Source organism: Garra rufa, chromosome 17 (assembly GCF_049309525.1).
Source record: "Garra rufa chromosome 17, GarRuf1.0, whole genome shotgun sequence".
Lineage (NCBI taxonomy): Eukaryota > Metazoa > Chordata > Actinopteri > Cypriniformes > Cyprinidae > Garra > Garra rufa.
The window spans coordinates 41,276,373-41,300,707 of record NC_133377.1 but is presented as its reverse complement, the minus strand read 5'-3'; the positions used below and the strand labels follow the sequence as shown (position 1 = coordinate 41,300,707).

Genomic DNA, 24,335 nt, shown 5'->3' with positions numbered 1-24,335 from the left:
AAACATTTTAAATATTGAGAAAATCGACTTTAAAGTTGTCCAAATGAAGTCCTTAGCCATGCATATTACTAATCAAAAAATACGTTTTGATATATTTACAGTAGGAAATTTACTAAAAACCTTCATGATCTTTACTTAATATTCTAATGATTCTTGGCATTAAAGAAAAATTGGTCATTTTGACCTATACAATGTGTTGTAGGCTATTGCGACAAATATACCCGTGCAGCTTACGACTGGTTTTGTTGTCCATTAATTGAAATAAAGCTGGAATTGAATATAAATAATTAACATAAAATATATAAATATTAGATAGATTAAAAAAATTAAGTTACTTCGCCAATAACTGAAATAAGTTGCTAAATGCTAAAATTACTAAAACTAAATTGAAACAAACTTTAAAATTAAAACTAAATATATATAAAAATAAAAGCTAATCCAAAATATAAATGAATTCTGAGTTACTTTTAGATTTACTTCAAATGAAATAGAAAAATTAATGCATAATAGAAATATTAAAACAAAAATCAAAACTAAAAAATAAAAAGATAATTTAAAACATAAATAGAAAACCTTGAATTATTCTTAAATCTTTTATGTTGGCCACTGAAATATTTAAAGTACAGTTTTTAATAATGAATAAAACTATTGAAAAGAAAACTAAAAGATAAAAAGATAATTTAAAACATAAAAAACCTTGAATTATTCTTAAACCGTTTATGTTAGCCACTGACATATTTAGAGTTTTATTAATAAATAAAACTATTAAAAAGAAACTGAATAATTGAAAATAATTAAAATAAAGCTTAAATAAAATAAGATATAAATATTGAAGAAAGAAAGAAAACTGAAGTGAAAATTGTAATTTCCTTAATTGGCAACTAACTGAAATAACTTTAAATGACTAAAATTGAAACAGAAAGAAAGTAAAGCTAAACAGAAATTAAAAAAAAAATGAAAAACTAATTGAAAATATAAATAATTACTAGCATATAAATAAAATTAAAACACTTATTTACATTTAGTCATTTAGCAGATGCTTTTATCCAAAGTTTTTGTTAATTGTAAGATAAATAAAAAGAAAGATAGAATAGAAAATGAATAGAGCAAGCTAATGTTAGAGCCATTTATTTGTTTGTTAATTATATAATAAATAAAAAGAAAACAAATAAATAGAATAGAATTAGAATAGAGTGCTAGAGTTAGAGAGTCAAATAAAGATGGAAGAGAACATTTTAAAGGGATAAGTTCTCACAAAAATGAAAATTATAAATACTTTTATAGTGTTTACAAGCATTTTTGTAGCATGACAGCGTTCGTCTCTAGTGTGAACACTCTATTTGTGTTTATTTTGGGCTGGAGTATTACTGTAAATGGATTTATGGTGATGTGTGTGCAGGTGTTTGTTTCAGTGGAGCGGAGGGGGGTTCGCTTTACAGCTTTACAGACGTTTTTAGAGATCATCTTTGCTGCAAACGGTCTCCTGCGCTTTCCTTCACCTACCGTTCGCACGCGGAAACATGAACTGCTCGGCACGGACGCCGTCATTGTCTCTGAACTGTATTTCTTCTTGTTTTATTTCTTATTCAAGATCAATATTTACCCAGCAGCCCCCGGGGCTCAGGATTACCTCATATTCTCCAGGTCCAGCTGTGCTTTCTCAGCGTCTCCATAGCAACCTCAGGAATGTGCACATCATGTTTATCCTACTGCCAGGAAAACAGAGAGAGAGGGAGAGAGAGAAAGAGAGAGAGAGAGATTAAGGAAAGGTTTCTCTCCTTAAGTCACAGGTACCTGAGTTAAGTTTGTTTTTGTATTAAAAGTTAAACCTTTTTATGTAATGGTTAGCACAAAGTTTAATGAAATGCTGACTGCCTCAAACTAAAGATACTTTTTAAGATGTTACATTAAAAAAACTCTTAATTACTGTAATTCTGAAAAACATACTACTAGTTAGTTAGTTTTGGTTCTAATGTTGTTACAATGATTCCAAAAGAGTTCTGATTATGATACAATGTTGCAACTGAACTATTTTTATCAGCAGGGCAAAAATAAACAAAGTAGCTGCTGTTATTTTGTGTCTGAATGTCAGTTAGCTTCTTTTTTATTGAAGTGTTATATAAAAGCACCTATCACACGCTGGATATCATGTACTGAATATGATACTTGGCAGAACAACACCACTTTCAAAAAGCTCAAGTATTTTCTTTAAATGTACTAGATATTTGGACATAAATAGACTTTTATTTTTTCTGGCATGGTGAAGTCATGCCACCATCATCTCGGCTTTAATGATGATTGAGTGTTTTGGTTTCCGTCTGTATTTAGCAGATCAGCATGAGTGTTTCTTACGAACTGAGAGACCACATAAATCAGCAGCCGCTGACTGTGTTCTGGGACAAACTGCAAGAAAACCCAGCATCCTCCCACACGCATCTATCTGCTCCTCTACCTCAGCATTTCACATCACACTCATCGTCTGAACGCTTTATCACTGATCCACTGCCATGTGGAAATGTTGCTACTTCATCAGAAACTCTTAGTTTGCGGGCAGCGAGCTTAAGTTGGAGTCCTGGACACCTGGAGGTTTTTGTAAGATAGATAGATGATAGAGCAAAGGATAAATAAAATGGATAAAAAAGCTGGATAATAGAATGAATGAAGGATGGATGGGTGTATTGAATGATGGGCAAAAGAATGAAGGATGAAAAAATGAAAGATGGATGATAGAATGATGGATGGATGGATAAAACAATAGATCAGTGGATGGATGAAGGAACGAAGGGTGGATAGAAAGATGGAAGATAGAATGATGGATGGACGGATAGAACGATGGATAAATGAATGAAGGAACGAACGATAGGTAAATGAATAGAAAGACGGATGATAGAGTGATGGATGGTTGGATAAAAAGTAGATCAATGGATGGATGATGCATGATAGAATAGTGGATGGAAGATGATGGAACAAATTGATGGGTGGATGGATAAAATAATAGACAAATGGATGGATAGTATGATGGTTGGATGGATAGATAGAATTAATTAATGGGTGGATGGATTAATGGATAGAAATATGGATGATGGATAAAATCGGTTGATGGATGATGGAACAGTGGATGGATACATAGAAAGAAGGATGGATGGATAGAATGATGGACGATAGAACAAATTAATGATGGGTGGATGGATAAAATGATCATTATAGAATGAATGATGGATGGATGAATGAATAATGGATGAAAGAACGAAGGATGGATTAATGGATAGAATGGATGGATGGATAAAATAATAGATTAATGAATGGGTGATGCATGGATGGATGTATAGAATGATGGATAGATAGAATTAATTAATAATGGATGGGTGGATGGACTAGATGATGGCTGGATGAGGGAACAAAGGATGGAATAATGGATAGAAATATGGATGATGGATGGATGGATAATATGATCGGGTGATGGATGATGGAACAGTGGATAGATGGATAGATAGAAAGAAGGATGCATGGGTAGAATGATGGACAATAGAACAAATTAAGGATGGATTAATGGATAGAAATATGGATGGATGGATGAATGATAGATGAAAGAACGAAGGATGCATAAATGGATAGAAAGATGGATGATAGAATGATGGATGGATGGTTAAAATAATAAATCAATGGATGGATGATGCATGATAGAACAAACAATGTACTGATGGATAGAATGGATGTATGGATGGATAAAATAATAGATCAATGGATGGATAGATAGAATGGGTGGATGGACTGGATGATGGATGGATGAAGGAACGAAGAATGGATTTATGGATAGAAAAATGGATGATGGATGGATAGATGAATAAAATGATCGGTCGATGGAACAATGGATGGATGGATGGATGGATAGATAGAAAGAAGGATGGATGGATATAGAATGATGGATGGGTGGATGGATAGAATAATGGCTGATAGAACAAAATGATGGGTGGGTGGATAAAATAATGGATGGATTAATGGATAGAAATATGGATGATGGATGGATAAAATGATCAATTGTTGGATGATGGAACAATGGATTGTTGATAAAATGAATGATGAATGGATGGATGAATGAATGATGGATAGATGAAAGAACGAAGGATGGATAAATGGATAGAAAGATGGATGATAGAATGAAGGATGAATGGATGGATAAAGTATAAGATCAATGGATGGATGGTGCATGATAGAACGGATAGATGAATGGATAGAATGGATGGATAAAAGAATGATTGGATGGATGGATGATAGATAGAAAAAAGGATGGGTGGATGAATAATAGAATGAATGAATGTGTAAATGATGGATAGATAGAACTAATTAATGATGGGTGGATGAATAGAAAGATGGACAATAGAAGGAATTAAAGATGGATGGATGTATGGGTGGATGATAGAATGATGGATGGATGGATGAAGGAACAAAGGATGATAGAATGAATGGATGGATGGCTGATAGAATGAATGATTGATGAATGGATAGATAGATAGATAGATAGATAGATAGATAGATAGATAGATAGATAGATAGATAGATAGATAGATAGATAGATAGATAGATAGATAGATAGATAGATAGATAGATAGATAGATAGATAGATATCTCTGAAATCACATATGTGTTCCTGTGTTTTAATGTAAGCTGTCATGTTCTTGATTTAGATAACTGTTGGATTGTGATTCTCCTGTAAGTGACCAGTGGAAACTTTGTCTTTTCCATGGCAACCGGCAGCTATTTGCACTAATTTGCAAAAGAAAAGCTGTGGAAGTGTAGAGTGCTCTGGGGGAATGTTATATTTGGTCTTTCACAGTAATAGAAGTCTCATTATTTAGCCTCTCAGTGCACCGGGAAACCGAGCAAACAGACCGAGTTGACCCTTTGTCAAGCACCTCGTCCCCTCTCAGGATCATCACGGCCCTCGGCCATCAAATGGCCCAGTGCGGCACGGAGAGGGCAGGCGGACGTCCCTCAAGTGCCTTCATTGAGTTAGCAAAAGAGATCTGGAGCCATTAAAGAGGACACACTCGGGGTGGAATTGAGAGGCATATTAAAACAGCAGGACTGGGATCATGGACCGCTGCCAATAGGATCTAACTTCACGGATCTGACCGGATTTCGAAATTGAATTTGGAGATCCACGCGACCCTGGCCACCTCTACAAAAGCAACAGTGGGTTTAAATGCATGAGTCTGATCATGTGAGTGCATATAGGCTCTAAAAGAATGGATATGCAAAAGTCATTTCTGAGTCCTGCAATGTTTGATTTGGTCAGTGATGTGGACTTCATGGAAATGATGCCAAACACATCCGTTCTGGCCCCAAAGGAGACCCACAGCACCGACTGCAATGGACTGTACCAGGACTTGACATCTATCCACGCGCTCGACATCTCCACAACTCGATCCAATGACTTTTACGCGCTGTCATCGAGCACCGAGTCTCCGGTGAGCGCCAGTACCGGGAAACCCAAACGCAAACGGGTGATCAGCAACGTCCAGCGCCAGGCCGCAAACATCCGCGAACGCAAACGGATGTTCAGCCTCAACGAGGCGTTCGACCACCTGCGCAGGAAGGTTCCCACGTTCGCCTACGAGAAGAGACTGTCACGGATAGAGACTCTGCGCCTGGCCATCGTCTACATCGCCTTCATGACGGACATACTCGAGAACAACTGAACTTAGAGTCGGTATTTCACTCGTGAACGTTTATTAAAGTATTTAAAGTTTATTATGATAAAAAAAAAAAACATTGATTTATAATAATTATTTCTTTGCCACTTTTGGCCTACCTTAATGTCGTGAGCTCTGTATGCTGTAATCATTGCCTTTAATAAATATAATGACATTTGGAATGGAAAAGCATTTATGTAAAGCTGTAAAATAAAAGTTTCAAAAGCCATTTTCGCACCTTTTTTCCGCCAAAGAACCTTGAACAGTTCTTAAAAGAACCGTTTTTTAATGTAGAACATTCTAAAAATCTAAAGAACTTTTTCCACTATAAAGAACGTTTTGGAACGGTTCTATGGATGTTAAAGGTTCTTCACAGAATCATCGAAGCCAAGAAAGAACTCATTTTTAAAGGGTATCTGCATTTTTAGTGTTTTACAAATAAATGGAATAAATAACAAAATTGGAATAATGTTTTGCTATACTGGACAATTAAATGGAATCTTATCTGTAGTTTGACCTATTGGCAATCATTTTTTTTTTTTTTTTACTTTAGGATTGGTTCCAAATAATGATTTCCGATTGGAATTCTACATAAATTGTTGCATTTGTTTGGAATTTTGAGATGGTTTACCTTATAAAAGCATTGGTTCCAAAGTATATTACAATTCCAATAGGACTTTTATAGAAATTGTATTTATTTGGGATTTTTTTATATGATGTTTGGGAGGTTTTGAGGTGTCTATTACAATAATAAAATGCTTTTCTTAGTTGTAAATCAAACAGAGTACATTTGTGACCCTGGACCACAAAACCAGTCATAAGGATCTTTATTTTATTTTTTTATTGAGATTTATGCATCTTCTGAAAGCTCAGTAAATAAGCCTTCCATTGATGTATGGTTTGTTGGGATAGGACACACTACAACTAAATCTGGAATCTGAGGGTGCAAAAAAATCGAAATAATATGTTCTTTGCAGTGCATAGTACTAATCGAAAATCATGTTTTGATATATTACGATGGGAAATGTACAAAATATCTTCATGATATGATCTTTACTTAATATCCTAATGATTTTTGGCATAAAAGAAAAATCGATCATTTTGACCCATACAATGTATTTTTGGCTATTGCTACAAATATACCCGCGCTACTTAAGACTTAAGGTTTTGTGGTCCAGGGTCACATTTTGGATTTTGAGGTAGTTATAATTGTATGTTAAAAATCACAATTAAGATCCTTTAGCATTGGTTCCAAATTATGATAAATTTCCAAAAGGACTTTTATATACGTTTTCGTATTTATTTTGGATTTTCCAGATGGTGTTTTTGTGGCATTAAGGTGTCTATTACAATGAATAAATAAATATTTGTCTTACTTGTGTTGTGAATCAAACATGGTATATTTACAATAAAACACTATCTCGGTTTTTCTACTTCAAAACGTCACGTTTAATTCTATTGTGTTAGTCGCTGTTTTTGCAATTACTTGTGGCGATTTCTGAGTGAAAATTGTTTCTACACCAAATTAGTGTTTTTATTAGTGTAAGTATGTGGATTTGTTTCAGGACTGCTGACAGATCTCAATGGACACCTGTTGCAGCTAAACCAAGAACAGGTACGCCGCACCAGGGTGACCATATGTGATGCTTTTGGTTAATAAACTCTGCATTTCTAAACAGAAACACCCAAATAATTTCGATTACTTATATAGAAATTACAATGCAAACACTTATTTATTATTCATCCGTGTGTTGATGTGAGATGCGCATTTATTGAAGATGGCACGCACGGATAAGTTTCGTCAGTGCGCCCTCTTGCGGAATTTAAAACCATGGCTTTTTACACTTAAAAGGGCGCCTTTTCGTGCTCTTGTGACATTGAAGCGTTTTAGTGGTTTAAATTTGAATGCATAATGCTGCTGTTATATAACATTTAAAGAAACCTCAGTTCGTGCAGATAAAGCGAACGCTTTGGGTGTATGCAAAAGCAGAAGGCCGGTTCGGGGAGCGTGTTTGTGTTGGACTCAAGCGGCCACACAGTTTGCGCGTCGTCTGCGCTTGGCGACCCGCTGCGTATGAAAACGCTGCAGAAGGAAACCTGACTCTGCAATAACACTAACACAGACATGCATTTCAGAACATGTTCAAATAAACAATGAGGTCTACTTAGCCAACCCAGATTCGCTCTTTTCTTTTTTACAGTGACTTGAGGTGGACTGGTTGAGAAGAATGACAGCTCTTCACAGGCGCCAGCGCGCAAATTGGTAGTAAATGATATTAATGCATTAACGGAATGATTAATGCCTTAAACGCAAAGCATCGCTACTGACCAAAGAAAAACTTAATTTTAAAGTTTTAAGAGCAGTTTTGCTCCAGCACTGGCAGATCGCAAATCAAAATCTCTCCACTTGTTCCAGAAACCACACTGAAATCTGTCCAGCTTTAATATTACATATTAATCACTCGAATGGATTTGACTCGTACTGACTGTTTCAGTATATTATGGTATTTTACTTTTTAAGAAATGCATTCAATGCAAAATTTTGCTCGATTCCATTCTGCAGTTTAAAGCTTTAAAGCTAAATATGTCCTCAGTTCATCAGCTCATTTATCAAAATTAATCATCAGCCTGCTATAAATTTGTCATCGCATGTTTCAGTATTTTGGTTGGATGAATGAATGAATGAATGAATGATGCATTTACAAAGCGCTTTACAATCATATGGGGGATCTCTCCTCAACCACCACCAGTGTGCAGCGTCCACTTGGATGATGCGTCGGCAGTCACAGTACAACGGCACCAGTGCGCTCACCACACACCAGCTACAGGTGGAGAAGAGAGAGTGATATAGCCAATTTAATGGAAGGGGATTATTAGGAGGCCATGATTGATTAGGGCCAGTGGAGGGAATTTGGCCAGGACATCGGGGTTACACCCCTACTCTTTACGAGAAATGCCATGAGATTTTTTTGTGACCACAGAGAGTCGGTTTTCCTTCAGTCTCATCCGAAGGACGGTGCTTTTTACAGAGGACCCACATAGACCACAGGGTGAGCACCCCCTGCTGGCCTCACTAACACCTCTTCCAACAGCAACCTAGTTTTCCCAGGAGGTCTCCCATCCAGGTACTGACCAGGCTCAGCCCTGCTTAGCTTCAGTGAGCAACCGGTCTTGGGCTGCAGGGTGATATGGCTGATGTGTTCACCGCTTTGACATGATGGATGTTTGATATCATTTTTAATATGTTTGGCAACTCACCTCTGAAAAAAAAACGTTTTAAAATACAAAAATAGATATTCTATTCCATATTTGAATCAGCGCGTATGTTGTGTTTAGTTTAAACGCAACGCTGTAATTGGCTCAGATGTTTGCGTTAAAGAACTGCGTCTTGTATAACGGAAACCTTTTGGAACGCGCTCCTCTCCCGCCTCTCCCCTCTTACGTCACCGCGCTTCTGGTCCAATCGCAGGCCACCCCAAAAAGTTTGCGCGTTCCAGACTATAAGAGCCTCCAAACTTCCCTTCAAGTTTGAGAAACACCTCCGTGACGCACAAGAGGAGACACCCTGAGAAAGGGACCCCGTTCCGCCGGACAGAGGAAAGCTATTACATATCATTTGCGTTCTCCAAACATCAAAGGTGATGTTTGAGGAAGAGCCGATGCACGAGGAGTCCAGCTCCCCGGAGTCTCCAGTGGACAGTCTGGGGAACAGCGAGGAGGAGCCCGACAGGAGACAGCAGAAGCGCTGCAGCAGGAAAAGACGCCAGAGCAGGAAAAGCGGCGAGGACTCGGACAGCCCGACGCCCGGGAAACGGAGCAAAAAGTGCAGTAACGGTAGCGCCAGTGGCAGCGGCAGCCCACAGTCTCTGGAGGACCTGCAGACGCAGCGCGTAATGGCGAACGTGCGCGAACGTCAGAGGACTCAGTCTCTGAACGAGGCGTTCGCGTCTCTGCGTAAAATCATCCCCACGTTACCCTCGGACAAGCTCAGCAAAATACAGACGCTTAAACTCGCGGCCCGGTACATTGATTTCCTGTGTCAGGTTCTGCAGAGCGACGAGCTGGACTCCAAAATGTCCAGCTGCAGTTATGTGGCGCATGAGAGACTCAGTTACGCGTTTTCCGTGTGGAGAATGGAGGGCGCATGGTCCATGTCAACATCCCACTAATGCACGGATGCGCGCTTTCGATGCAGCATGGTATGCGATGCAAAACTTAACAAGTCATTTGAAAACGAAGGGGTTTGGATTATATTAATAGTCTGGCAGTCAAAACTTTGGACACAAAGAAAAAAACATATTGCACTTTTTAAAACCATGCAAATTATTCCAGGGTTAACTCAGGATAATTATCATCTCATCGGCAAAAAGTGACCCAATTTCCTTGAATATGTTTGAGTGGGTAGTGATGGAAAACCAAGTTTAAAAGCATCCCTGGATGCACTATATGATTGCTTGATAAATGTCCAAAATGAGCTTAAATCTAGACAGAAGAAGCTTGAATATAAAAGAGTACATCAAACTTCAGTTTTAATGATTTTACTTTTATTCTGCGACGTAGAAAACAAATAATATAAAATAATGAGCAGATGTGTCCAAATTTTTAACTGTTAACTTTATGTTCCTAAAAGGCATTTTATGTTTAAATCTTTGTGCTGATGTTTAAGGTTTTCAAAAAAGCATAGATTGCACAAAAATGGTTCATCATTTAGAAAAATGTTTTTCCAAACGTTATTTATTTTATAAATGCGAGGTCAGTTAGCAAATGCAATGCATATTATAATTAGACAAATGTTTGCTATATTGCATCGTGTTGTAGATTCTGGTTAAATTTTAAACACTTCATTTTTGTTTGTTTTTTGTTTTCAGATTTCGGCCTTGGGAATCGAGTCAGAGCAGCTGACCTCACTGGAAGGAGCGACACGAAACAATGGCGAACATACGGATTATAAAAAGGGAAAGTTCTGGAGCGTCATTACATCGTTGCGAGCACTTACAGTTGTGAACCACAACACGGGAGCAGGAATTACAATCAGATCTGTGCTGTTGTGACGGTCAATGTGGAAAACATGTGCTTCTTCTGCTCGCTGCAGGAAGACACGCCGCGCTTCTGACAGCAACCGAGTCATATTTATTACAGAACGAATGAAGGAAATATAAAAGAAACTCGGCTCATAACACTTTCCTTGACTGGTCCTAGAAAAAAGACTTTTATTTATTTATTAATGATTGTCACAATGCAGAATAGATCTGGTGTCTATGCATTTTCTATTTTAAATACGATGTAAATATGTGTATATTTTTCTGCAATAAAACATGGTTTGAAATGTATTTTAGCATGTTGTTATTGCAGTTTATGCATTGTGGATTTGAATAATACATGGCAACAAACGAAAATAAGCTTTTATAGCCTATAAACAAGTGCAGCATTCGATTTGTAAAATGAAAACACGTTTATTTTTAAAAGAATAGAGTTTCACATCAACATCAGCATTTTTTCAAGTAACTATTTAAGCATTTCTAACATTAAAATTAAGAAGATCCTTATCAGTGTTATTAAATATTTTTGAGTTGTTTTCGCGCAAAATGTTTATTTTTAGTTTAGCACTAATGCTTGAAAACATTCAAATGAAATAAATGCAAAAAAAAAGTTTAATAATTGGGTCACGCATGAAGTTATTTTCTACAGAAAAATAACAGAATTATTCCTGCAGCATTAAAGACATTTGTGTCATTTTGCGCGGGTGTTTTAACCCAAAAGGAGAGCATATGACAGCACAGCAGGTCTGGAAAAGCGTTTAGCATGTTGTGAAGAATCATTTGAAGGTGTAACGGGCTCCAAAACATGTATGGAATTCCCAGATGTCTATAAAATGAGGGGTCAGGAAGGTCACACAAAGGTGCATTGGGTCAAAACCGCTATTTTACAACCGAGACTCTAAAACTGATTTAAGAATCGATGAAGGGATAATCAAGAAGAGTTTAATTAATAGCCTATTAAAATGTAGGCATATACAGAAAATAATAATAGCCTAAAATTATTATTATAAAGTAAAATATCCTACCATAAAACCAGAGCGATCATCTCAGACAGCGTGCAAATAATTTTTGCAGTATAGAATTTTAAGATGTCTTGTTTTACGAGACCCACAAGCAGGGTGTGATTCGGGTTAAGACGGAATCTGGAGTTCGTGTCTGCTGTCACTGATCTCTCCAAACGCTTGCGTTAAATAAGACGCCTCGATCCAGGAGTTTGGGGACTTGGCGAGGGAGAGAGAGCGAACGCGAGAGCTCAGGCACCTGAATCAAACTTATTTCAACCAGATGTTGTTAATATTTTTCTTAACGTCACGTGAATAGAACAGATGTTGAGTTGCACCGCCTTCACAAGCACGCAGTCTGACACAAATATCCTTTGAGTTTCTTAAAAAGAAGTTAGACGCGACGGGATAATGATGGGATGATAAACCTGGTTGTGTGTTTTGAAGGATTCGTTTTGCTTTGGATTTCTCTTCGAGCTTTGCAGGGATTTCATCAAGCGTTGAGGATATACTTCTGGTAATTATTTTTTTTTAAAACGCGATTCTCATTGCATCTGGACTCGGTTTGAACTCGGTGCGTCTCAAGTTGAGCTGAACTGGAATGCTGCTTTTTTATGTTTTGGCTTAGCTAAGAAATTATGGATTATAATTTCGAACATAATGTTCCTGATTTTTGTAAACAAATAAAACCTTTATGCAAAATCAAGCATGCTTTAAGATTGCAGTTTATTTAGGCCTTCTGCATGATCGTGAAGTGTAAAAGCAGGAGTGAGTCCAGTTAAACGATTTGACGAATGTCCATGTAAAAGCATCAGTTGTGACCAGCAGGGCAGTAAAGATTCACCGAGCTGAATCGATTCACCATCTTCAAACGAGCATATCCGTGTTTGTGTTAAACTTGGGGAACTGACTGCGTGAAATTCCAGATCTGCGTGAATTCTACAGCACAGCAGCTCTTTCATGTGTGTTATCGGGGTCTAAATGCGTGCCCTGATGGCTTTGACATCATGATTAAAAAACTAAAGGCCTTAAAGACAGTAATGCAAAAGCGTGTTTGCTAAATGCAGGGAGAAATCTAGTATTTGCATATTTTTGGCATAAAAATGGCATTTTTATATACTTTAATTATACAGTTGAGGTCAAAAGTTTATGTACACTTTGCAGAATCTGCAAACTTTTACCAAAGTAAGATGGATCATACAAGTTGCATGTTTTTTTTTTTTGGTTTTTTTTTTTTAGTGCTGACCTGAATAAGATAATTCACATTTACATTTAGTCCACAAGAGAAAATAATAGCTGAATTTATAAAAATTACCCTGTTAAAAAGTTTGCATATGCTTGATTTTATGCTTGTTTTTTTATTATTAGTTGTTCATGAGTCCCTTGTTTGTCCTGAATGGTTAAACTGCCAGCTGTTCTTCAGAAAAAACGTTTTTTTTTAGCATTTTGTGTATTTGAACCCTTTTTAACAATGACTGCATGATTTTGAGATCCATCTCATGCAACTATAACAGAAGGTTCAAACTCTCAGTGATGGGCAAATTAAATGTATTTTGTCTTCTGTAGCATCTGAAGGGCAGTACTAAATGAAACATCAATAAAATTATGATATTTAGACAAAATAAGAAAAATGTACACATCTTCATTCTGTTCAAAAGTATTCACCCCTGGCTCTTAATGCATTGTTTTTCCTTCTGGAGCATCAGTGAGTGTTCGAACCTTCTGTAATAGTTGCATATGAGTCCCTCAGTAGTCCTCAGTGTGAAAAGATGGATCTCAAAATCATACAGTCATTGTTGGAAAGGGTTCAAATACACAAATATGCTGGAAAACCAAAGAATTTGTGGGACCTAGGGCTGGGCGGATAAACGATATAATATCGAATCGCGATAAAAATTTATGTTAATAACGATGATAAGCTCTAGACATTTTTTGCTCGATATGGATTAATCTAAGAGCCAATCATACAGCAGAAACATGCGACAGCGGCCAATCAGCGTGCAGCGTGCGTGTGCACGTCAAAGTACAAAGTTCATTTTCTACAGCACTTTGCGAAGCAAACTTACACCAGGACGACAAAAAAAAAGAGAGTGGAAGGAGCGACGAAAGAGAAACTAACCTCGAGTTATTATCCAAAGATGTTGAAGTTGTCGACAAAAAAGGTAGCACGAATTCCGTAAGTGGTTTGACTATCTGAAAAGTGACTCTCAGCTCAGCTGAGAGTTTGGCGCGATTGTTAAAACTGAAACCGAAAGCAAAAAACGCACGCGCATTCAAAAGCAATTTAAATCCCCCTTGTTTAGAGAGTGACTCCGCAATGCGCGCAAATTAGGCTACATGACATATCTAGGCTGTTATCTGCATGTAGACTATAATAGGTTGTGTATGTCTATAGCTCTGTATCATGCTTGAAATATTCCGTCTCTATTTGCACTTTGAATAATGAGAGAGTAGCCTACTTTGATTCTGGCTGAATTGTCTGCACTTAATACGATTAAGAAAGAGCTGTGTCGTAATTTTTTGATATTTATACCGTAGATTGTTTCAAAATGCAGTGGTTGCCTCTAATTTAAATAGCTCAACCTATAATAGAGAAAATAAACAATTGTGTTAATAATAACAAATAATAAATAAATAAATAAATAAATGTGTTACAAATAATGTTTTTACAATAATTTTATGTTCACATTTTGTACATTTACTCTCATTTACCATACTATGTCACAATTTTAACAACTTTTTTCATTTATTTTAGTAAGTTATTTTAATTTTTAAGGCCAAACCTGTAATCTGATTTTTGTTAATAAACTATACTTAATAATTTAATTTAATGAATCCTTTAATTTTTGTGGCTTTAGTCATTATTGGGATACTATTTTAAAGCTGGCAACATCAACAGCTTATATCGAAATATATATCGTCATCGTTCAATATGGGAAAAAATTATCGAGATTAGCTTTTTGCCATATCGCCCAGCCCTAGTGGGACCTGAAGAATTTTTCTGAAGAACAGCAGGCAGTTTAACTGTTCAGGACAAACAAGGGACTCATGAACAATTAACACAGCTGTGGATCATTCAGGAAACAACACTGTGTTAAGTTTCAAGTGTGTGTAAACTTTATGTAAACATCTTTTATGTGAAACATCTTATTCAAGTCAGAACTAAATAAAAAATAACATGCATTTTGTATGATCCCTCTTATTTTGGTCAAATAATTAACATTTAGCAGATTCTGCAAGATGTATGTAAACTTTTGACCTCAATTGTATGTAATAAAAATGCATGTTAAAATTGCACTGAAATTATGTTAACAAAACAAGTCAGAATAACCAGAAAACATGCTTTGATGTTGGGAAATGACACTTCTAATAAATATCTTAAATTGAAATTTTAAATCTTAAAAAAATCTATTTGTGAACAATTCGTATATCTGCTAAAATAGCTTTGTTATGCGTGATAGTTGAGGAAAAGAATGATTTGCTAAATTTAAACAAAAAAGCAAACAAAAAACAGGTGTTTTTGTAGGAAATAGAAAGCATGTGAGTTCACGGTTAAGTAAAAATGACATTTGTTGTGCTGTTATATGGTTTTAATATCTCTAAAGAGATGCATAAGTATTGGGTTGCTTCATCATAGTTTTCTTAATCTTATAAACAAAATTTCCCCCTAACAATATTCTCATCAAAAGTCTCTGGGATCCACACAACAAAGTCAAACTCAGCATAATAAGATGATAAGATAACTGTTTGATGCTGTGCTCCGTCAGGTCAAAGGTCAGCTGTAGATGTGTATTCTCAGACTGTTTGGTAACAGAGAGATTGTCCATGACATGCTGCTTTGATTTTGTGTCTTTTCTGCTCAATGGAAACTTTCTAGCACACAATGATGCCTCGAACTGCTCGGCTCAACAAAGCGTGTCCGTCCTGGAAGACTAGATTAATATACGATTTGATTTGAGCGAAGGCCTTTTCATCTCTGATTTACTGGGTTCTGAGCTGTAAGCGGAAACACATGGATTCAGCTCTTTCATGTCACTGCAGCTCCGACCCGAAAGAGGAGATTCTGATCATATTTAAATGATTATGAGCAGATCTTGTGTTTTAATTGTGTGCAGAGTTTCATCATATTCAATGCAGAAGGGAGAACTGCAGATCATTCGGCCACAGCAATATCAGATTGTGCTTGGAATGCATATTATCATACTCATAGGTCATTTTCTATATGCATTAAGCAACTTTGCATGCTTCAGATTCACAAAAGTAAATCACTAAGTTCTGCAAAAAAAAAAGAGTGGTTCACTTGTTTAGTAGGATGCTAAAAACATACATTACCACATTGCAGAAGGGATTGTTTTGATGCAAACAAGCCTCCTAAATAAGAAACTCAGTGTTGAAATCTTAAAAATGCACAAATGTGACCAGCCATGACATTTTATTGGTGTTAAAAGTCGTCCCACACAATAACAGGAATGCAAGATATTCTCAGAACTTGAGCAATATGAAAGCACTGGCTGCATGTTGTTTTGTGGTAGGCATATTTGATTCAATTTTGTGCAAAGAAGCCTCTTACTGTGGTATAATGTATGGTATAAAGAACACAATGAAAAATGTTTGGTTTCTTAACATGGCGGTCAACATGGTGGCTGTTCATGGCCAGATTTTGACCTGTAACCCAAAAGGAGTGATTGTGCATGTAGTAAAAAGTAGCTTAAATCACTTTAAGCATGTAAATAAAGAATATCATGATGCAAAATCAAATCTTTATTAAGAATCCAATTGCTAAAATCTTAAAAAGTGACAAAGACATTTTATTAATGTTAAAATTCATCCCACAAAACAGGACCGTGACTTATTTTCAGAAGTCAAGCAGACATGAGAAGCATAAAAGTGTTTTGTTTTGTGGGCTGGCATATTTACTGTGGCATAATGAATTTTATATAATCAGCACAAAAAAGCACAATGAAAAAGTTTGGTTTCTTTACATGACGGTCAACATAGTGGCCGTTCATGGCCAGAATAAGCTGCAAACTGAACCTGTCTTTGTGTTGCAAGTTAAAAAAAATAAGGATTCTGGACTGTAACCCAAAAGGAGTGATTGTGCATGTAGTAAAAAGTAGTTTAAATCACTTTAAGTGTGCAAATAAAGAATATCATGATGTGAGATAAAATCTTTATTAAATAAGAATCCCATTGCTGAAAACTTAAAAATGCACCAACATGACAAAGACATTTTATTTTCAGAATTCACGCAGATGTGAGAAACATGAAAGTGTTGGCAGCATTTTGTTTTGTGGGCTGGCATATTTGATTGAATTTTTTGAATTGAAGTCTCTTACTGTGGTATGATGCATTTCAGATAAACCTGCCCCTAAACAACATGTCAAAACAAAATGAAAAAGTTAGTGGCCAACATAGTGGCCGTTCATGGCCAGAATAAGCTGCAAATTGAACCTGACTTGTGTTGCAAGTTATAAAATAGGGATTTTGGCCTGTAACCCAAAAGGAGTGATTGTGCATGTAGTAAAAAAGTAGTTTAAATCACTTTAAGTGAAAAATTAAGCAAAATCAAATCTTTATTAAATAAGAATCCCACTGCTGAAAAATGCACCAAAGTGACTAAGTAATTTTACTGGTATTAAAATTCATCCCACACAACAGGACTCTGACTTATTTTGAGAATTCAAACAGACTTGAGCAATATGAAAGCGTAGGCCGCATTTTGTTTTGTGGTCCGGTATATTTGACTCAGTTTTTTGAATTGAAGTCTCTTACTGTGGTATGATGCATTTCAGATAAACCCGCCCTTAAACAACATGTCAAAACAAAATGAAAAAGTTTGGTTTCTTTACATGGCGGTCAACATACAGCAGTGGCTGTTTATGGCCAGAATAAGCTCCAAATTGAACCTGACTTGTGTTGCAAGTTATAAAATAAGGATTTTGGCCAGTAACCCAAAAGGAGTGATTGTGCATGTAGTAAAAAAGTAGTTTAAATCACTTTAAATGTTTAAATAAAAAAATGAAGCAAAATCAAATCTTTATTAAATAAGAAACCCACTGCTGAAAACTTACAAATGCACCAAAGTGACTAATTCATTTTACTGGTATTAAAATTCATCCCACACAACAGGACTCTGACTTATTTTGAGAATTCAAACAGACTTGAGCAATATGAAAGCGTTGGCCGCATTTTGTTTTGTGGGCTGGCAAATTTGATTACTTTTTTTTTTTTGAGTCTCTTATTGTGGTATGATGCATTTCAGATATAAACAAAAGAAAAAAGTTTTGTTTCTTCACATCTTGGTCAACGTAGAAGCAAATTAAACCTGACTTTATATTGCAAGTTTAAAAATTGGGTTGTAGCTTAGTATGTGGACTAGTAACCCAAAAGGTTGTAGGTTTAAACTCCAAAAGGAGTGGGGATTGTGCATGTAGTGTCTGTAAATAAAGAATAACACAAAGTCGAAACTTTCTTATAAAGCCTCATAAAAGTGCCTCAGAACAAGGCATTATGCCAATACCAGACTCTAAGTGCCTGGTCACGGCCTCCTCAACCGCAACCAGTTTGTCCTGGTCCTCTGGACGTGTATTTGGCAATATAATAGTGGGGTTATTGTGTATATGTACCACCCAGGCAGCCGTAATGCCATCTGCGTCACGCGACAGGGCAACTCCGGCACGACCGCCCGCCCACATCTACCTGCCCATCAGCCGGCGCGTGGTTTCTGTGAAAATAAACAGGCAATCAGAACGCAGTTCAGTGTACACAAAAACATCACACGCTTTCATGCAGGATGAAAGAGCTGTTGTCTCATATTTATTCGTGCTTGCTAGTTGCCCCTTGAAATAAGTTTCAGCCCATCTGAAGAGGGTAAACACAATGTAAAGTAAAAAGAAAAGGCAGATTTAAATCATCCTGTTGCTGTCCAAAAGATTTTACTGATGGGGAGGGCGTTTCTACATCTATGGGCGCTTTGGGAAATTAAACTGCCTTAAAACACATTTCAGATGTTTCATTTGTCTGCTAATGTCCATGGATCAATCAATTCTCCCTTGAACTATCATGACGAAATGTCATTTCCACCCATCTTACAGTATACACTTTTAAAAATAAAGGTGCTTTAAAAGGTTGTTCACAGCGATGCCGTAGAAGAACCATTTTTGGTTCCACAAAGAACCATTTAGTCAAAAGTTCTTTAAAGAACCATCTTTTTTGCCTTTTTATAATCTGAAGAACCTTCTTTCGCCACCAAGAACCTTTTGTGAAACAGAAAGGTTCTTCAGATGTTAAAAGCTCTTTACGAACCATTTAGTCAAAAAAGGTTCTTCTATGGCATCGTGTATATGCAGTATATATAAAATGATTGATTTACAACAACAAAAATCTAGATAAAACTACTAGATAAATGTGACCCTGGACCACAAAACCAGTCATAAGGTTAAATTTGACTTTCTATTGATGTATGGTTTGTTAGGAAAGGACAATATTTGACTGAGATACATCTATTTGAAATCAGAAATCTGAGGATGCAAAAAAATCAAAAAGACTGAGAAAATCACCTTTAAAGTTGTCCAAATTAGGTTCTTAACAATGCATATTACAAATCAAAAATTACATTTTGATATGTTTACAGTAGGAATTTTACAAAAAAATCTTCATGGAACATGAACTTTACTTAATTTCTTAATGATTTTTGGCATAAAAGAAAAATCAAAAATTTTGACCCATGCAATGTATTTTTGGCTATTGCTACAAATATACCCCAGTGACTTAAGACTGGTTTTGTGGTCCAGGGTCACAAATATCATCCTAAAGAATTTTGAAATGTACTAGAAATAACACATTAAAACAAAACAAAAACGAAAAAGTTTGGTTTCTTGGTCGGTCAACATAGTGGCTGTTCATGGCCGGAATTAAGATGCAAAATGAATCTGACTTGTGTTGCAAGTTAAAAAATAAGCATTTTGGCTGGAAACCCAAAAGGAGTGATTGTGCATGTAGTAAAAAAATGTTTAAATCACAAAGAATATCAATCAAAATGCAAAATCAAATCTTTATTAAGAATCCTATTGCTGAAAACTTACAAATGCACCAAAGTGACAAAGACATTTTATTGATGTTAAAATTCATCCCACAAAACAGGACTGTGACTAATTTTCAGAGCAAAATAAAAGTTTTGGCCACATTTTGTTGTATGGGCTGGCATATTTGATTTAATTTTTTGAATTGAAGTCTCTTACTGTGGTATGATGCATTTCAGATAATCCCGCCCCTAAACAACATGTCAAAACAAAATGAAAAAGTTTGGTTTCGTTACATGTCGGTCAACATAGTGACTATTCATGGCCAGAATAAGCTGCAAATTGAACCTGGCTTGTGTTGCAAGTTATAAAATAAGGATTTTGGCCAATAACCCAAAAGGAGTGCTTGTGCATGTAGTAAAAAAGTAGTTTAACTTAAGTATCACTTTAAGTGTTTAAATAAAAAAAATAAAAAATGAAGCAAAATCCATTTAGTCAAAAAAGGTTCTTCTATGGCATCGTGTATATGCAGTATATATAAAATGATTGATTTACAACAACAAAAATCTAGATAAATCTACTAGATAAATATCATATCCTAAAGACTGTCCTAAAATGTACTAGAAATAAAAAAGTGATAAAAGCATTTTCCAAATGCATAAATATAAATGTTTAATGTGACATTCATAAAATCCAACCACAGTTGAAGTACCACTCCTATATCACGACTGAAATGATAGGTTGTTCTAGGAACAAGAGAATATAAAGAACTGAGTCACTTACTGACCTGTTTCAGTGAGATGTATGAAGCCAACTCCCCTCTGACTTCCTCTGTTTCTCCTCTGGATCAGATCCCTGCTTGGAACAGAAAGTTATGAGCGTGCATTTGCCCTGCTTTATTCCCCCTGAATAGCTGGAATACACACCAGGTCAAATCTATCCACTGGAAACTTTTAAAAGTGAAATATTTTAATTAGACTGGACCCTGAAACTAGCCCTCGGCATGTCCGTTAAAGCGCTTTCACGTCACTCGCCAGGAAAATCTGATGGGCTGGATCAGACAGGCAGCGCTGCACTTTTTGTTCTTGGTTGACAAACACAGTGCGTTGTTCTCCAGGTTCACGGTTTGGGTTTGGGTTCACAGATTCAGCATGAATTAGCATAATTGTGGTATGATCTGGATGTTTAACATGTCAAAGCCAGTGTTAAAGACAGACTTGTGGTATTGGGCAGCTAGCGATTGATCCAAAACTGAGAAGAGTGAGAGTTTGTTGGAGTGGCGGCCTAGTGTGCATGTTTCAGCAGACCAATCAAGTTCTCAATTGCAATTTCTCATCTTTTTCAATTAAAAACTTGCAAAAAAATAAAACCTTCTTGTGAAACAGATGAGCTTAAACTAGCCTAAGTTAGATCAAAATGCAATTTAGTTGAGGAAAAAGTAATAATTAACTATTTAATTCTAGCATGCAACAAGAAATAAAGGGATCATGACATGAGAAATCTAATTTTCCTTTATGTTTTGACATATGCACCTTATTTTTCAATGCGGAAGTAAGCTGTTTTCTGGTAATGTGTGAGACTTCTGGTTCATGAGCCACTGTAGGGAAATATTGAGAAGACTAAAGGCCTTTGCACACTGCCTCCGAAACTTTCGTCCATCATTAAAAATACAGATCAGGTTTGATTTTCTGCGTTTTCGCATCCATAACAAACATTTTGATAGGAAAGGATGACGAATGTGAGAAAACCGAAAAAAAACAACGCATATGAAAATTTGTCAAATTTGTCAAATCAAATTTTCCATTATGTTTTGACATATACACCTTATTTTTGAGTGTGGAAGTAAGCTGTTTTCTGGTAATGTGTGAGACTTCTGGTTCATAAGCCACTGTAGGGAAATATCGAGAAGACTAAAGGCCATTGCACACTGAGTGCGAAATTTTCATCCGAAATTTTTGCACGTTAAAAAATAAATACGATCTCATGTTATGTCAATCAAGTTTACACACTGCCTCCGAATCGTTAGTCCATCATATAAAAAATGGATCAGGTTCGATTTTCTGCGTTTGCGCATCCATAACAAGCATTTTGATAGGAAAGGATGACGAATGTGAGAAAACCAAAAAAACGCATATGAAAATTTCAGACTCAGTGTGCAATGACCTTAACCAAGTGCAGTAAATGGTAAAACGGTTTGCACTACAAACCACTGTGTTCATAATTAAGATAAGACATTAAAATAATATGGTAAGACACACCAAATTGCACTATCAAGCAGGAAAACAAGCTGTTTTGTACAGATAAAAACTTGTACAACGGATGACACCGGAAGCCAAACACATTAAATTTACAAATGGCCTCTTATGAAAAAAATAAGGTGGATAGACTGAGAGGGCTTTGTACCATTAAAACCGGTGTTGCCAACTAATTTGTTCATTATGTAATCACAATGCAAAACTGCATAGAATACACAATAGATCACTCAAATCTCAAATCAAAAAAAATATGATTGTGAATATGATTTGAAATGCTAATTTAGATTTGTTAGTCAAACTAAAAAATATAAAAATATCATATATTTATTTTTAAATACAACATTGAATTTTTTTAACATTTACACATTTTTGAACAATTACATTTAATGTATTTTCTCTTATTAAAGACACTCTTGCGGTATTGGGCAATTAGCGATTGATCCAAAACTGAGAAGAGTGAGAGTTTTTTGGAGTGGCGGCCTAGCGGTTAAAGTAGTGTGCATGTTTCAGCACATCAGTCAAGTTCTCAGTCGCAATTTCTCATCTTTTATGAAAAAGTTACAAAAAATAAAACTTCCTTGTGGAAAAGACGAGCTTAAACAAGCCTAAGGTGGTTTGCTAGTTCAGAGTTAGATCAAAATGCAATTTAGCTGAGGAGAACATGCATGCAACAAGAAATAAAGGAATCATGACATGAGAAATCAAATTTTCCATTATGTTTTGACATATACACCTTATTTTTGAGCATGGAAGTAAGTTGTTTTCTGTTAATGTGTGAGACTTCTGGTTCATAAGCCACTGTAGGGAAATATTGAGAAGGCTAAAGGCCATTGCACACTGAGTATGAAATTTTCATCCGAAATTTTTGCATGTTAAAAAATAAATACGATCTCATGTTATTTCAATAGAGTTTACACACTGCCTCCGAAACTTTCATCCATCATAAAAAATTCAGATCAGGTTCGATTTTCTGCGTTTTCGCAAAATTTGTGACTCAGTGTGCAATGACCTTAATGAAGTGCAGTAAATGATAAAACGGTTTGCACTACAAACCACTGTGTTCATAATTAAGATAATACATTAAAATAATATGGTAAGATGAACCACTTTGCAATATCAAGCAGCAAAACAAGCTGTTTTGTACAGATAAAAACGATCTATGGTAGATCTTACAGAAAAAATAAGGTGGATAGGGTTAGAGGGCTTTGTACCATTAAAACCAGTGTTGCCAACTAATTTTCTGAGAAAGTTGCTAAAGGCAGGACAATTTGTTGCTAAATGACATTGTGCTTATGTAATTACAATGCAAAACTGCATAGAATACACAATATATCACTCAAATCTCAGAAAAAAAATATGATTGTGAATATGATTTGAAATGTTAATTTAGATTTGTTAGTAAAACTAAAAATATAATAAAAATATCAATATTATATATATATATATATATATATATATATATATATATATATATATATATATATATATATATATTATTTTTAAATACAACATTTACACATTTTTGAACAATTAAATTTTATGTATTTTCTGATTAACGAGTAAAACTACACATTCTGAACAATTATATTTTTAAGCAGTAGTTAGTATGTAGTCTTGTAAAATAGGGCACTAGTACTGTGTTCATCTGAAGGAATTTTCTGTACTGATTTTTCACAAGTTCACATATTGCATTCATGTGAACAGATTTTTTTTTTAAAATGTTCTACATATTTTTAATTGAACAAGGTGTTATCATAAATGAACAATTATTCTTAAACTATTGCAACTAGCAACTTAATTCACATGCTATGTGTACTTTCAGACACCTTTGATTTCCTCTTTTTGTGTAATTTAGAGCGAAAATGTGTCTTTTTTATCACTTGAGGCACAGTTGCTAAAAGTTTCTAAATACATTTTTTTGTTGCTAGGTGCTTTTTGAAGAAAAAGTTACAAGGGTAGTCTGAAAAGTTGCTAAATCTAGCACTGAAACATCATGCAAGTGTTGAATCCTCATTATAAGAATGGGCACGCCATTTCTAACTTGAATGTGCAAGGCTTCCCATCTCATTCGATTCCAGGTATTTTTAGCTGTATAAAAGCTCCTTATAATGCTTGATATTGCAAACAAGCATTTCTTATCATTTTATTTAAATGTGTTGTCATAATTATAGAAAAATATAGTTTGAAGCTTACAGTGTTGGGGAAAGTTACTTTTAAAAGTAATGCATTACAATATTGAGTTACTCTCTAAAAAACTAATTACGTTACTTAGCTACTTTTTATGGAAAGTAATGTGTTACGTTACTTTTGCGTTACTTTTTACATC

The 24,335-nt window shown here is 35.6% G+C and overlaps 2 protein-coding genes across 2 annotated transcripts; both read left to right on the top strand.

Moving 5' to 3' along the window:
- Positions 1–4,643: 4,643 nt before the first annotated feature.
- Positions 4,644–5,803, top strand: LOC141289142 (fer3-like protein). The gene has a single exon (XM_073821248.1). It carries the CDS (start codon positions 5,247–5,249, stop codon positions 5,697–5,699), a length of 453 nt encoding a protein of 150 aa, XP_073677349.1. The 5' UTR covers positions 4,644–5,246; the 3' UTR covers positions 5,700–5,803.
- Positions 5,804–9,240: 3,437 nt separating this feature from the next.
- Positions 9,241–11,023, top strand: twist1a (twist family bHLH transcription factor 1a). The gene is made up of 2 exons (XM_073822103.1): positions 9,241–9,892; positions 10,562–11,023. The coding sequence occupies exon 1, from the start codon at positions 9,335–9,337 to the stop codon at positions 9,860–9,862; it is 528 nt and encodes a 175-aa protein (XP_073678204.1). The 5' UTR covers positions 9,241–9,334; the 3' UTR covers positions 9,863–9,892; positions 10,562–11,023.
- Positions 11,024–24,335: the final 13,312 nt, after the last annotated feature.

Coding starts and splice junctions, on each gene's coding strand:
- LOC141289142 (XM_073821248.1), top strand. CDS start 5,247: ATGGATATGCAAAAGTCATTTCTGAGTCCTGCAATGTTTGATTTGGTC.
- twist1a (XM_073822103.1), top strand. CDS start 9,335: ATGTTTGAGGAAGAGCCGATGCACGAGGAGTCCAGCTCCCCGGAGTCT.